The sequence below is a fragment of the Gossypium hirsutum genome, chromosome A01, assembly GCF_007990345.1.
Source record: "Gossypium hirsutum isolate 1008001.06 chromosome A01, Gossypium_hirsutum_v2.1, whole genome shotgun sequence".
In the NCBI taxonomy this organism is placed as follows: Eukaryota; Viridiplantae; Streptophyta; class Magnoliopsida; order Malvales; family Malvaceae; genus Gossypium; species Gossypium hirsutum.
In genome coordinates this window covers 114893192-114908916 of record NC_053424.1, presented here as the reverse complement: position 1 = coordinate 114908916, position 15725 = coordinate 114893192, and the positions used below count along the sequence as shown (strand labels likewise).

General features: G+C 34.4%; 1 protein-coding gene across 1 annotated transcript; it reads right to left on the bottom strand.

Moving 5' to 3' along the window:
• Positions 1-1427: 1427 nt before the first annotated feature.
• On the bottom strand, positions 1428-14803 carry LOC107922079 (villin-3). Its single transcript, XM_016851914.2, has 24 exons — positions 14311-14803; positions 12273-12427; positions 11913-12012; positions 11685-11753; positions 11353-11589; positions 11035-11212; positions 10743-10875; positions 9810-9969; positions 9580-9730; positions 9400-9500; positions 9155-9313; positions 7893-7961; positions 7756-7824; positions 7510-7647; positions 6952-7080; positions 6273-6420; positions 6119-6129; positions 5892-6032; positions 5689-5814; positions 4978-5040; positions 4231-4329; positions 2501-2759; positions 2103-2332; positions 1428-2019 (listed from the first exon to the last, which is right to left on the bottom strand). Exons 2-24 carry the CDS (start codon positions 12326-12328, stop codon positions 1906-1908), a joined length of 2940 nt encoding a protein of 979 aa, XP_016707403.2. The 5' UTR covers positions 12329-12427; positions 14311-14803; the 3' UTR covers positions 1428-1905.
• Positions 14804-15725: the final 922 nt, after the last annotated feature.

Below are 15725 nucleotides of genomic sequence, written 5' to 3'. Positions count from 1 at the left end.
ATTGTTTTCTTTATGACCACTAAACTTATTTGTTTAGTATTTAACACTTTTTTATTAATGTTTATTTCAAAATATATCTAATGATTAAAAATAAATAAAGATATTTTTAAATTTAAAAATGAATTTGAATAAAGTTTATATTTTAAAAGCTTGTATCAAACTTCTAAATTTAGATTAATATTTTTACTTATTAATGAGTTTTGTTGATGTAAGTGTCAAACATGGGAGGAGACAAAAAAGAAAAGGTGGTGTATAAGGAAAGTTGGTTTACTTAAATAGGCGGAGAGAGAAAGACGGATAGAAGAGATTGAGTGTTGCGTAATGCTTAAGATTGTTAAAAGGCTAAAAGGTTGATTCTTTTTTTGTCATCCTGGATGGTATATATAGAGAGGAAGTCTCATGCTCAATGATGCCACGTCACTGAACAAACCTGGAATATGGTGATTGTGTGGTTAGCCAAGCAACAAGACCGTTGTATGTGGGGTTGTCTTTATGCATGGTACTAATCTATCACTCCCTTGGCTAGGGTAGTTCAAAGTTGTTACGCCTTTGTAGTCTCTTAGTGGTCCCCTATGTAGATGAGTGGGTTCTAGCTAAAAGTGGGTGGCCTGGACGACACCTTTGTAGTCCCTTAGTGGTCCCCCATGTAGATGAGTGTATTCTAGCTAAAAGTGGATGGCTTGGACGACAATGTGCTCGAGCGGCGATGTAAGGTGGGGGACTATCTAAGTACTCCTCAAGTGTGAAGCTAAGTGTTGTGAGGCTGAGGGCCGTCTATGAGTATCTCAAAACCAAGTGAGAGTATAACAAACCTATTTCAAAAGTGAGGAGGTAATGATTATTTTCTTAAGATTGTCTAAACTGTCTATGAGTGTCCTCGCTTTTGAATTAACCTTCCCAACCGGTTCAGAGGCAATATTGGGTGACTCAAAAGTGATAGATCAAAACATAAGTTGAATTATTGAATATAATAAATTGTAAAAATTTATTATAAAAATATAACTTCCAAAGCGCAATTAAAAATTATATATAAAGGGGGAGGGGTTTATGTTACAATTTTCCCCTCCACAAACTTCCCGTACCACATGTCAAATATTTTCAGTATAAATACGTTAGAAACTTGTAATATATATAGATATTATCCTAACCAGATTAGAACATCTTCCAAAGCTATTTACAGCTGATGTACACTGTGACCAAGGCAACAGAGACTGCTCAACAAAAGGGTTATAGACACATCATGTTAGATGGTGATGCCATGGCCATGCAACTGATAAAAAGGCTGCAGAAGTGATGATTGATCTCTCAAATTAGGAAAATTGCAGCATTACACAATTCAAACAATCCCTCATTATTCATTAAGCCGTTTGATTGTCTACTTCAATCATCTCCCACATATCTGTAATAAAGAATATTAAAACATGCGGTTCTCAAACAATGAATTTTCTTTACTTATAATATTGTAGTTCATTACAAATGCAATACCATATACAGCACCTTTAACAAATTCAAACATTGGAAAATAAAATAAAGTTGAATAACCACAGATAATGGAGATACATGGCAATCAAATGAAAGAATGTTGGCATGCCATGCCAAGCTGTCCTTAACTACAATATGTGATCATTACAGTGTCCAGTGACACTATGAGAAGATAGGGGGGAAACCAACCAAAAAGGAAAGGGGAAAAATCAATCTTTTTAAATCATCATATGATCAATCTTGAATACTAATCGCAACTACATTCATCAAGAAGGCAGAAGGCAAAAAGCTAGACATGGCAATCCAGAAATCATATTCCAACGAAACAACAAATTTTTGGCAGAATCAAAGATCAAAATGAATGACGGATTGCTAGTTGAATGGAGATGAAGCACATAATAACTTGTTTAAATCCCCTAACACTTAGAATAGACCAACTTTCTTCTTCTTCAGGTCTTGCTTCCACTTTGGTAATTTATAGAATGCTTCCTTTTCCATACCGAATACTGTCTGGAACTCATTATCCGCCAAATAAGCCTGAGAAATTGAAGAGTGAGAATATGGATATGTTCAGGCAAAATAGATAAGAATCAACTTAAAACATCGATGGCAGAACAAACCTCTCTCCGTTTGAGATCAATTCCGGTTGCAGCATTACCAGTTATGGCTTTCAGTTGCTCATAACTATATGCACTTTGAGTGCTTCCACTCCCATTCTCGTCCTGCGGTATCTTTTGATTTGGTTCTGAATCATCCCCATTGGTTTGGGATGCTACACCAGTCTCCTTGGCTTCAGCAACCAATTGAGAATCCTCAGCTTCAGAAGGGTCTGCCTCACTCTGTGCTTCAGCTGTACAATATCAAGGCATCAAGACAGTTTCAGAATTATATGAAGAAATGGGGTCAAATTCAATTAAAGAAGCTGCCGGGAGATTTAGCAAATTCTTGTGGATCAGCCTAAAGCAATGGTTCCTGTTTCTTAGATATCATACAGTTCACAGTACAATGGGTTTCTTACAAAGTGGGCTGGATACAGCAGGAGTGCTGCTAGTGGATTTTGTAGGAGATCCATCGTGCGATTGCTTCTTCTTTTCAGCAGTAAGAACCGACGAAAGAGCAGCTACAGCTGCTGCCCTTTGAGAACCCTGACCACTGCTTGAAGGCTTTGGAGCTGACGTTTTGCTTGCTGATGATGGATTGAATGCAGATGACAAAGCAGCTAAAGCTGAAGCTCTTTGTGTAGGTCCGCCATTATTTCCATTGGATCGAGCCTGGGCCTGCAACAATTACACATATCAAATCCTTAACTCATAAGCAATGTAATTAATGCCTTGAACTCACAAAATAAAAGCACACAGAAGTTCAGCCACAATCACTATAGAACGAAAACAAATAATACAATAGAACGTATCAAGGAAAAGCAAAGAGAAACAACAATAAACTGCATGCAATAAAATACAAATAAACCAGGTAAAGTTAAAACATACATGATAGATGAAAGAAAGCAGCACTAATATTCAAACCAATTGAAAAAGGGGGAAATAAATGCATCATCAATCTGAAATTATCTGGAAAAAGAGATGGGGAAAAAAAACTAAATTTCCAAAAATAGAATACACAACAGGGGAATTTAAGATTAAAACCAAAAAATAAATCTAACTCATCATTCTCCTCTTTCAAAAAGATCCCTTTTCTTTTTTTGCCTTTGGAATCCTTCTATGATAGCAAGCATAGATGATAAACATCAATCTTAGGATGCATAAAGCGAGGAGGTAAGGATTATTTTCCTACACAACTAAACATCTTGCTTAGGAGGCAAGGTTAATCAAATGCCTTAACTTTCTTTCTGGTTCCTGACAGTAAATGGTAAAATTATTTTCCTAAGTTCCTGATAATATGGAGGGTATGAAGTTCAGCATTCTGTGATGTGCCAAATTTCAACACTAATGCATTAGCATATGCAAAATAAGGAAACTGGAATTATATAAGCCTTTGGGCCATACAGCGAGGAAGACAATTTTGGACAGGGAAAAAATGTAGGCAAAATAAGCAAAACCAAAAATACATTGCAGCAAAAGATATTTGTCATAACTCGTAAGATAGGAAAAACTGTGTTACAAGTACATGGGATGACTAAAAATGGTTCACTTTGTGCACTGAAAACCTAATGTCAGAACTGCTTCTAGCAGCAGGTACAAAAGCATGTCAAAGGAGAAAGGGTTGGAAAAATGGGGGCAGTTAGGGGCAACACAATTGTGATAACATTCGATAAAAATTACCACTTGTACAGTAGGTGATATCTCTAAGTAAATGAAATTTTACATGTATTCTTAGAAGGCATTTATCTCCAGTTTTATAAGACCCCTTCCAAACTGGGAACTTCGTCAGGTGGATTGTCAGAAATGTTAGCAACTCACACTAAACCACCAATGCAAAGAACTAAATATAGGATCTAACTGACGTCGTTTCAAAATTTGAAAGAAAGATTCATAAAACGCATGTTTTTCCCAGACTGCAGCAGCTAATAGTATAACTGTTCCCCACTATAACTAGATGGAATTAACAATTCAACTTACTAGCTCCTTTTCAGGTTTATTAATGAGACTCCAAAGTAGAAACAGTAGGAAAAAAACAGAGAAGAGTTCAGAAAAAGTTAAGCAGCATATGCAATTGAAACTATATATACATGTATTTTTGTGTGTGTGTGTATATAAAGAGAGAGAGAGGCTAAGATATGCAGATTATTACCGAAGAGGTTGATTTGGAAGATGGATTGAATGCAGAAGATAAGGCAGCTAAAGCTGAAGCCCTTTGAGTGGGACCCCCTTGGTTCCCATTGGACTTGACCTGTCTCAGCAGCATGGAATCCATCAGTTAAGGAACTAGTTAGTAAACATAATTGTTCAGAGCGAAAGAGAGAGCAAGAGATCATCATCTACAAATTAGATATACTATCACTGTTCTTAATTTACCAATAGAATTTGTTACCCTCCAAGAAGAATACAACAAGGTCAGGATCAAAGGTTCCAACACAGGGGCAACCACTACTAAAGTTCTTTGTCATCAAGTATAATGAGATGATCGCATAAATTCATCTGTAAATTTTGATTTACACGTCACCCAAGACACATCCTCTTTCTCTATTTAACACTTAAAGAACAATATGGTAAATACAAAAATGGTTCTAGATGTCCACAATGGATAAACAACTAAAACAAGTTTTTAACACTTAAAGAAGCCAGAATAAGATACAACAGGAAGCCAAAAAGAACCCCTATTGAACAACAGCAAAAGATGTAATGTTATATCGCAATATTATCCAAGCTCTCCATCCATCAAAATTTCATACATTGATAATAAGTTATTTTCCATGCAAGGAGCCATGAAAGTTAAATCCTATTAGATTTTTTTTTATGATCAAAATTATTGGTACAGACAGAAACTTCATGTATATAGCTTTTTTTACATTTCAAGATAATTAAAGAAAGAATTTACCTCAACAGCATGGCTAGCTCCAAAAAGCAATGCCACCTTTTTCTGGAACGAGTTTCCTTGCACCTGCATCAAACATAAATATTGAATGGTTACAGTTGAATGCAACATCATGAAAGGACGAATCTGTCAGTCAAAAATCTATTAACCCTTATAAACAAAAAAAGGGAGTCATTAATTTCAGTGACTACAGAACTAATAGAGCTGTTTTTCCTCTGGGTACACCATGCGTAACCTCAACAGTGTAATGCTGATATTATTCAAAATACAAGATCTCATCAGTATGATCTTAAATTTCAAATTTTGGAAGAATCCAATGGTAGTTTACTAAAACACAGTGCTCTATGCTAATCTATTCCATCTCTGGTCCATAAAATATCAATTCATCATTATAACGCCTATCCTGCTTTTCCATCATCAGGGCTCTCTCACTGCAATTTAAAGTTTAAAAGTCTTATGCTTTGACTTCTCATCTCTTGAACCTCAAATTATGTTCTTAAATGGTCACTTAATCTTATGCATGCTCTCCATCCAACTATTCAAACATTTCCACATTACAAAAATATGCGCAGTGGTTGAAACCATATGGATCGAATAGTCTCGATATTCTCCCATTTTGAATAGACAAGCTTCATGAAGATAAAAATGATTTAAAAATAACTGAAAGTGACAGTAACTCAAAGACAAAGTATAAATTCAGTCAAGGACGCATACAGTAGCTCGGGTGGAATCCCATGAAAAGAATGTTGTGAAGAAGCAGGGTTCATTTCCTTCAGAAACTTTATAAAGTGGAACATTTGGGGACAAACCATCTAGAGATGCAGCCAAGCCTATGTATTTCTGCAAAAAACTTCTAAAATGAATATTGAGCATATTGAAAAGATAAAAGGATGAAGGAATCAATATTTTATTTATACCTGGCCAATTTCAAAAACATTTTGCTTTTCTTTGGTGTCTACAGATTGACCAACCCAAACAAACACTTCAGCATGTGTGTCAAGTATCAAAATATCTTCTGTCAAGAGATCGTCCTGAGAGAAATTGTAAACTTCCTCAACCTGCACAACAAAATGGAAACTTACATATAGAAGACATTTGGATACCTGTAGAAACAAGTTTCAATTACATTAACAGAAAAACTCACCTCAAACTTTCCTGAGGCATCCATGTGGAGAAAGACAAAATCAAGGAAAGAAAGTTAGAATGGTAATAAGCTTCATAAACAACTCAGGCAGGAGTGAGATATCTTAGAGCACAAATTTGAAAACAAAGTAATGACATTCATGACTAAGAACCACCTTTATTAAAAGAGAAAGTGAACAAGTGGGGATCCCTGACAGTCTCTGTAGATGCTTTTTTGCTGGTATAACTTTGTTTTCCTCCAAGTGCAGACCAGAACGCATTGCTCTCTGTTCCTTCTTTAGCATATTTAAGAACAACTCCAGGCTGAGGGCAAAAGAAGATGAATGGATGATTGACTAACATGGATGGAGTTGCTTGAAAGAAATAGAAAGTGCTATCATTGACTTCTATTGTTGAGCAAAAACCATGTAAAAGCCTTCTTGAAATATAAACTATACAAGAGACAAAATACAGCCAACTAAATGTTTATTTTCAGTATATTTTATCTTGCCCCACAATGTATTCAGGAGGAATTCAAAGGGGGAAAAAATTGCAAATACCTAAACAAACTGCATCTCAAAATGCAGAAAATAGGCATAATCAGCTGAAGAATGTGATCAAATACTCAAAAAATACTGTAAACATTATAATAATTAAATCTTAACATTTTATTAGTACAGGCAATACCAAACATTCTTTTTATTTCAGTTGTATTGATTAGCTGGTCAACTCAACTTGTTGGAACTCAGATGCTTGACTATAACTATATAAAATCATTACCAGGTTTCCCAAGAAAAAAATGTGCTTTTATCTTGTCACAACAAAGCCCAAAAGTTGAACTATCTATGAGTGTACCTTCAAAAACTCAGCAACTTTTGCAGCTAATTGCTGCTGTTCATAAGTGCTTTGATTTCCATGCCAAGTAAAAATTGAGGATCCAGATTGCAAGAGGAAGCACTCAGTTGAGTTCAATGATGTTGCCACCTAAACAAAAGTTTTACAAAAATAAGGGTATTGCTGTTAGGTTACAAAAGGAATGGATAATGATACTGCAGACATCATAACAAAAAAATGCAGGAACAGTCATAAAAAAGAAGTGGATGTCACCTAAATTAGCTTACATCTAACAACTAGTAAAATAATGGGGAGATAATGAATACTTCAACTAATGCAATACAGTGACTAGTTTGGTTTCATTAGGCCAGTCTCGAGTTTGGGTTTTTTTCAAGTTCAGAGTTTTCAAGCTCAAGCTTTTTCAGTTTCAGGTTTCTTCCAGTTCGGGCATTTTTAGGTTCGAGTTTTAGACTTTTGATCAAATCGGGTATGAACAGGTTGGGGTTGCCTTTTTCGGGACAGATTTTTGGGTTCAGGCTTATTTTGCCCCCTCTAAAAAAATAACCAACTAATACATACCGCATCAACTTGCAATGTTTTATTATTGTGTACAGCTGTTCCTGAAATCTGAATTAGAGCAACACTCTCTGCGGTATAGGTTTCATCTGTCAAGCCTTTGTCTGCTATACTCTTCTTGTAGCCAGTGCTTAAACCACCCTAGATAGGAATCAATCATAGGAAATTAGATGATACCCTCCAAATCTAAACCAAAGACTCTCAAGCAATTGGTAATGAGATTTTAAAACATTGAGTCAAATTGAATACCTTAAGGACAACCATGGGTTGGAATAGTGCAATGAACTGGGGTGGCTCTTTACCTTCAAACACTCGACCCTGCAAGAAACATCTATTAGAAACACAAGCATTAGAATCATTATATTCAGGCAAAGCTAATATAATACCTGAATAGGCCTCCCCTTGAGTGAGTTACACATTGTATTAGCCAACCGAGCAGCCATCTTTTGGTCCTCCTGAGTTAAGAAATATGTCTACTTTCAGAAAAAAAAAATCCAGTGGTCCATTAAGTTCACATGTAACTATCTAAGCATATCTATCTTCCATACAAAGAACATGAGGAACGTGAAAAGTAATTACAGAACTGATAAAAGAAAACAAGCCAAAAGAAAGACATTTGACCCATTAAATGAGCAAGAAACCAATTCACCAAACAAAGAAAAGTACAGTACAAATAATTCGCTAAAATTTTCAAAATCGACAACGAGAATAAATCTGGAACTTGTTGCAAAGAAATTGAAAATGTAAAAATTATATTTCAAAAACAAAAAAGTGTCATAAGCAGAGATACACATGATGGTTAATGTAACATCATAATGGGAGAACATATAACAGCTATCAAGATCCTTTTTTGTTTTCAATTTCATAGCAAGATTTTAGGTTTTGCTTTTTCCTTCAAATGTTTATGTTCAAGGTACCATTCTTAAGTTTTAATTTGACAAATAAATCTTAATCCCAGCTACCGATTACTCTACTTTGTTGAAACCTCTCCCTAGCATTTATACCCATTCCAGATGCATCCAGATTAGGAGTCTCTAAACAGATATATGTTTCCAGAAGCAATTATTGCAATCAGAATTAGCACAGGTTTCCTAAGTTTTATAGATTTTTATATTTTACCAAATATTGTTAGTCCTTCATGATTTAAACTCCAGTGCTAAAGAACAGTTATATGTATAATTATATACACATATTCTTGTGTGCATTCACCATTCTGATCTTAAAATTAAGAATCTGATAGGTGCAATGGAAATTCTACCCTCCCAACGATAGTGCAATTCAAAGTGCTTTAAGATTGAAAAGGGGCAAAAACTAATGATACCTATGAATGCCAAGATAGAGTTAGCTTGATGAAAAGGAAATGTATTGGCAGCTTCGCAATCCAAATTAGGTGGTGATCCAACTTTACAATGTGTACCAAATTAGGAAGGTAACATAGAAATTCCATATCAATGGTAGGCATTCATATTGGAAGCATATATAGATCATTTTAGTAATGACAAGCAGCTCATATTGGCAGCGCTGTAGTCCATATTATTTAACATCAAACTCCACTGTTTCACATTGCTCTATGGGCATAAGTTCTATCAGGAACAACGGGCATATTTTTTAAATTATTTCATACCCAACTAAGAATAATGTAAATTACCTCAATGCTATCCTTTCCAATCCAACAGCATAGAAAGTAATCTTCTTTCCTCTCACCCGAGTGGTAGGTATAAAGAACAATGTAGCAGTCTCCACTATAGAATTTACCAACATCCTCTTTTTGCAATGGTGTCTTGGCACTGCCATTGATGCACCAGACCTGAAAAACAAGCAACACTGCATTTGAGTCAAGAGTTTGTATCTGTCAAGTCAAATGGCAAATCCCAAGCGGACTATTAACTCGACCTCCATCTTTCCACTGCCTTCGAGCAAAGGAGGAACTTCTTCAATTACAGGAGCGCTTTTAGTCATCCCCTTGATACCAACTCCTTGTTGCTTAAGCAAGGCTACCAGTAGAAAGAACACCATTCAACAATATTAACCACAAAATATAAGTGTATTTTACAGCTTATTAGTGATCCGTACCAGCTACTTTTCCTCTTCCCTCCTCACCACCAGGTGCTGTGGACCCTGCCGGCCAAGAATCAAAGTTGGCCTTGAATGAATTAGTTTCATATCCTTGGATGACACGGGTAATGCGTGTTGCTCTTGGTCTTTGCTGGCTGCCAACAAAGTCCTGGAGATAAAAAGGCCCAGAATTAGAATTCATATTCTTGAAATACATGAAGAAATCAAAACCATTCCTCAAGCTCTACCTCAGCAGCTTGACTGGCAGCTTTTCTGTCCTCTACTTGTGTCACCCGTCCAACCCAAACAAAAACCTCAGCACCACAGTCTAGTAGATAGCATTTGTTGTTCTCCAAGAGGCCTTTTGATAGTTCCCCTTCTACGACCTTCACCTCACCACCAGTTATGCTACAGGAGCCAATAAATCCAAATTAGCAATTGATAAGACATATAGCTTTAAAACCAATAGTAACAAAAATAGTATTGACTCAAAAAGATTTCAATCAGGACTGCCTACTTACTTAGAATTGCCCCAGAATAGTGGATCTACCTTAAAACAAACATCTAAAAAGATAATTCAGTTCACCTATTTTATACATGATAATGGTGACCAAAAAAGTACTCTTAAAGCTGCCTGGCAGAACTCTAAATAAGCATAATGAGTTATCTATGTTCTCTCCAGAGAAATTGCCTATACCAAGGAAGGCTTTCTAAGGCCCACTCCAAATATCCTTTTCTCCTTTTCCTTTTTGAAAAAAGAAAAAAGGAAATCAACACAAGGGAGTATGAAATAAATAAAGCTAACCTTAAACTATAAGGCTGCCTCATGACTTCATCCTAATAACAATATTCTTGATAACACGTTAAAGAACTTGATTTCAGATTTCTTGCAGCATAAAAATAATCAAAATTCCATAACATATGAGAAACATCAGACATTGAACAAATTGGATACACTAAAATGAATGGGCTTGGAGGTTGAAATGATAGGTAAAAGTTTCCATAACTCCATTAATTAAGACTAGGATTAATATTAGTCACATTAGAACAGCTAGAGTTTAAGAACTGTTATCCTGAAGGAAATAAATTAAATGCAATATGGAAATATGTGGAAACTTAAGCATTTCGAGTTGCATAAAAACAGCATTTGATGCATGCTTGCAAAGAGAAACATAAAGTACCTGTACAGTTTAGCAGGATAAGTCTCAGGAATAAGATCATCTTCATTGTGAACCTTCTTTCCTATTGGAGCAAAACCACCAAAGAGGACCCAAAACTCACCAGAGTCGGACTCTGTGTCCAATTTTCCATCATCTGGCAGGGTGATTACATTAATCCATATATAAGTAAATATTCAAAAGGTACAGTGGAGTAGAATAAACAAACTTTTCAGGCAATTCAATCAGTCCTCATAGATTACTAGAAGAACAGGCAAAACAGCATCATTGATACTGTAAATGCATGCACCCTTACCAACAATTGCAACATCACATGTCCCGTCATGATACTTTTCCTTTAAAAACTGAATAACTTCTAATGCCTTTGCTCTTTCTTGAATATTAGAGTTTGCACCATTGAACTGATAAATCTTATTCTGAGTGTCTAGGATAAATACATCATCGTGATTCAGTGAAGATCGAGCAAAAGGAACCTGAAGAGAATAACACAAAATGATATTTACCTGATCCTCAGCAGTCTCATATTAAATAGTTTATAATTAGCCAATAGTAATTTTCTTTCTTGCTTCTTTCTATCCATACTCATCAAACATATGTAAAGAGCACCATATACCTGCTTCAATCTGACGACCCGTTTTCCTCTGCAGACATATAACCGTTTCTCAAATTCTTCTTCTTCTGGCTTTTTAAATCCTGTAGCAATACCACCTTCCAATGGTATAATGCAAGGTTTAAAATATGACAAAAATTTGTCAGATTCATGGCCTTGAAGTTCCCTGTGCTGCACAGCACGCCCTCCTAGTACTGCATCAAGCTCAATAGTTTTGATAGCAGCCGTTCCAGCCTCATCCTGCATGTGAAAAATGATCTCAAACAATGTCTTAATTTATTTTAAGGCACATATAAATCCTGAACAAATTAATACTAGTAAAAGTAGATGCACACCTGAGTAGTATCTTTACCAATCCAGAAGTGTATATCATATAGATATGAACCACCCTTGCTAGGTGTTGTCTACAAAGAGAACATATTAAAAACAAAATGATTGAGACGTTAAAAAAAGCAGTGATTCACCTTGAATGATTTATCTTGTCCCAGAAAAAGGTTAATGAATGTTCTGCCAATGTGCATCCATACAAGATACAGCAAGCAAGAGAGAAATAGAGTGTTCACCTGTAAGACAATATAAGAATCCCCCATGTAGAATTTTCCATAGTCGGACTTTGGCAATGGAACTGGCTGAAAATTCTCAATACGCCAGATTTCAGTCCCACTATAAGATGTCAAGTGCAACAGCCTTTGCATAGAAAAACTATCGGGATATATATGGAACATAAGCACACATCTTAAAACAAGCAAAAAGCTTGACTATTTTTGTTTTCATGGCAATGTTGGAAAAATAGATTATTCTTGTTTCTCTTATCAAAAGTTAAATACACACACATATATACACTCTTATATAAAAGAAAAGGTCAAAAAAATGTCAAGTCCATAAATTCACAACTTATTATATGCCCTTCATTTTAAGGATACGGTTTTTGACCCACTCCTTGAAATGCAGGATCTAGAACTTTTGCAGGGCTAGACATTTCTCTGAGTTCTTCCTTATTGATGTTTTGCCAAGCAAATATATAATAGGTCAACTCGAGAATCCAACCTTCACCAGTGTGGAAGTTGCCCAAAACTTACTGGAGAAATACAGGTATTAGATCATGCAAGGAAAAATTAAGTTACAGTACAAAATAAATTCTAAAGAAAATATTAAAAAAGAAAAAAAAATCAATGCTTACGATAATTTAAGCTGTCTAAAATTATGTTCCTAATTCACAGTGCACTATATAAGCAGAAAATAAGATATAACAGTGTAATAATCAGGGCGAAAGCAAAACTCAATTTTGCTTTTTATAACAGCACCAATCAAAAAGAAGTCACAACTTTCACAATTTTCAGCAACAAGCCCATGTTGCAACACCTGTACTGTTAAGAAATTTGAGGAAGTCTTTATATGTCCTAGCATGCAACCCAGCTGACTTAAGATGTATTGCTTCCAACTAAAATACTTGTAAATAACATTAACAATCTTAGTCGCTGAACCCTTTCTTCCCCATGACCTTCTTTCAAGGTGAGCTTGATAACCAACTTCCCATTAAAAACAAGAAACTACCGTCTATTTCAATACACGGAAATTTGAACAATGAAGCCCAATCATCATTTCATAAGAAGTTCGGAAACCAACCATCACAAAAGCATGCATTTGGTTGTGAGAATGATTATCTTCTTAAAAGAATCCTTGAACACTTAGACAGCTGATTAGCATAAAAACTTCTCCCCTCTCTACATTAATGCATGGAATTTGATCCACACGATAAGGAAACTTCCCCCAGGATTAATACCCTAAGAACTTATATCTTCCTTTCAAAATCAAATCTACCTGTCCACTCAAAATGCCCCATGGATTAATTAGGCTACTACAGTAATTACATTTTTAGTACCTAAAGACAGTTATGCACGTCAAGAGTAACACTTGCCTGATCCTGGTGGCAAAATTAGTGGTAAAAGATAGAATAAGAGTGAAGCCTTCCATAAAGTTAATATTTTATTACGTATTTTATATACAGCACCACTATATGAAGGACTAGGAGCAACTTTTCAGCTAATATAAACATGAACAATTTGTCCTGTCCATGCATCACTCATTGCCAAATTCAGCACATCAAGATAAAGTTCACATAATAAACTGGGGATCACCAACCAGCATTCTTCCTCTAACTAAAAATAGTCATATTTCCATATAGACACAGATTTGCCAACTTCACATGATACTGAAATTAATAAGAGAAACGGCCATTCTTTAAACCAATCATCCATCATTTTGATTATATTATAACAAAAGACCACTTATCACACACACACACACAAAGTTCCAAACACATGCTTTCAGTTGTTTCACGCTCTTAGGAGAATACCCTAATCAGTCTTGTTCGAATCTTGTCATCCGTAGAAAAATCAAAATCAACAATTAACACAAATAATCAGAAGATTGCAAGGCAGCAAAGAATTTTTAGCATTAGTGCCATTGATAAGCAATCCAAGCAGCGATTAACATAATCAATCACGGGCCGGAAAGCAAGAAAAAACAGAATAAGACGAACTCAACAACCATTCAGAAAATTTGCTCAGAGCTAAGATCTTTTAAGCTCTAATGCTTAGTTACCAATAACAAATTAAATCATTCCTATAGCCCCTGCAATAAAACTAAATTCTTAAATTCCCTTGCACTTAAAATAGGAGAATAAAGATTTAACAAGCAGATACAACCATCATGATCTAGCAGCTTAAAGATAAAATAGAAATTCGAGAACAATCTAAAAAAATGACATTCGCATCTGGCAATTAGATCAAAACAAGAATTAAGGAAAAAAAATAAAAAAAAACCCATTAAAACTAACAAAATCAAGCATACCCAGATCAACAAACATGAAATCAAACACGAAAAAATGGAGATCCAAACGAGTTATAACCCAAAAAACTGATCAAATCAAGTAAAACAATAACAAAAAAAAGAAGTTACCTTGAAAGAGAGATCTCTCCCTATTTGAGTTGGAACAAGGGAAGGGTAAGCAGAGTTGGCAAGTAAATACTAAAGTAAAAGGGAAGGGAAGATATATTGAGCAAGAAAAAAAGTGAATTATTGCAATGGTATTGTCATGTGTTGGGTGAGTGTTTCTCTCTCCAACTTTATCTATTCATTATTTTTCAGTCTTTTTCGAGATTTGCAAATTCAGAGACTGAGAAATATGAATGTAAGGAATTATGATGATTGAAAGCCGAAAGAAAAAAGAAGAAGCCGATAGAGCAGAGGACAGAGAGAGAAATATATATAATCTTTGTTGGCTTTGTTTTGTATATCCAAGGAAAAGAAATGAAAAGAAAAGATTTGAAAAAGGAAAAAATATATATATTTGAGACTTAATTTTGGGCAAACAAAAATCGTTCCTTTGTAAAAATATCCTGTCACCATGCCATTGCTTACATAGATTTTTTCTTTTCTTTTTCTTTTTTCCAGTCAAGGATAATTTGGAAATACGATATATTATTTCGTTTTTATTTTCACCATAATTTAGATAAATATATTGGTAATTATCTTTTTTTAAACATATTTCTTTTTATTAAATATGCGATTTATATCTATTATAGGCAAAACAAAAAATAATAATAATAATAATTTTCGGATTAGGATAAAGATTATTATATTATAATTTTTTAGAGTTAAAATAATTTTTTATTTTTAAATATAAAATTTTCAAAATTTTTAAATAGACTATGATATGTAAAGTAAAAAATTATTTTTATTTAAATATTTAATTCAAATTAATCCCAAATTTGGCTAATTTAGTCATATATCTCATTATTTTTCTTAATAGGCCTTTTTTTTTTGAAAATTTAATGAAATAGATTGATTTTGAAAAGAGAGTATAAAAAGCGTGTCTAGCTGAACAAGTTTTCCGCATAATTATTAGAAAAAGCTTGTTCAGCTGGACGAACTTTTCCTAACATGTTACGAAAAGTGTGCTCAATTGGACGCGTTCTCTTTGAAATTTTCAAAAAATGCTTTCAGTTAGGCGCGTTTTCCTAACATGTCAGCAAAAATTTGTCCAATTGGACGCACTTTCAAACACTCTCTTTAAAATTGACTTAATTCCATAAATCTTGAAAAAAATGCCTATTTGGCCAATTAACCAAAAAACCGACATATATACACAATTTAATCCTCAAGTTTAACCTTTGGATAACCTCTACCCATTCTTATAAAAAGATCTAAACAATACAAAGAGAGAAATTATACTTTTAGCACTTTAAAACTTGTAAAATTTAAAGTTAGTATACAATAAATTTATATTTTAATCTTTAAAATAATAAAATTTTAATTTAATTTTTAAAAAAATTAAATATATAATATATTTCTCATAAAAATATATAATTTAA

Bases quoted from the DNA above. Each gene is read 5' to 3' on its own strand.
- LOC107922079 (XM_016851914.2), bottom strand. From the start codon at position 12,328: ATGTCTAGCCCTGCAAAAGTTCTAGATCCTGCATTTCAAGGAGTGGGT. The intron at 9,314-9,399 runs GTCGAGTTAATA...CTTGTTTTTCAG, and splicing joins AAGGCAGTGGAAAGATGGAG to GTCTGGTGCATCAATGGCAG. The intron at 7,081-7,509 runs GTATGTATTAGT...ACTTTTGTTTAG, and splicing joins AAACATTGCAAGTTGATGCG to GTGGCAACATCATTGAACTC.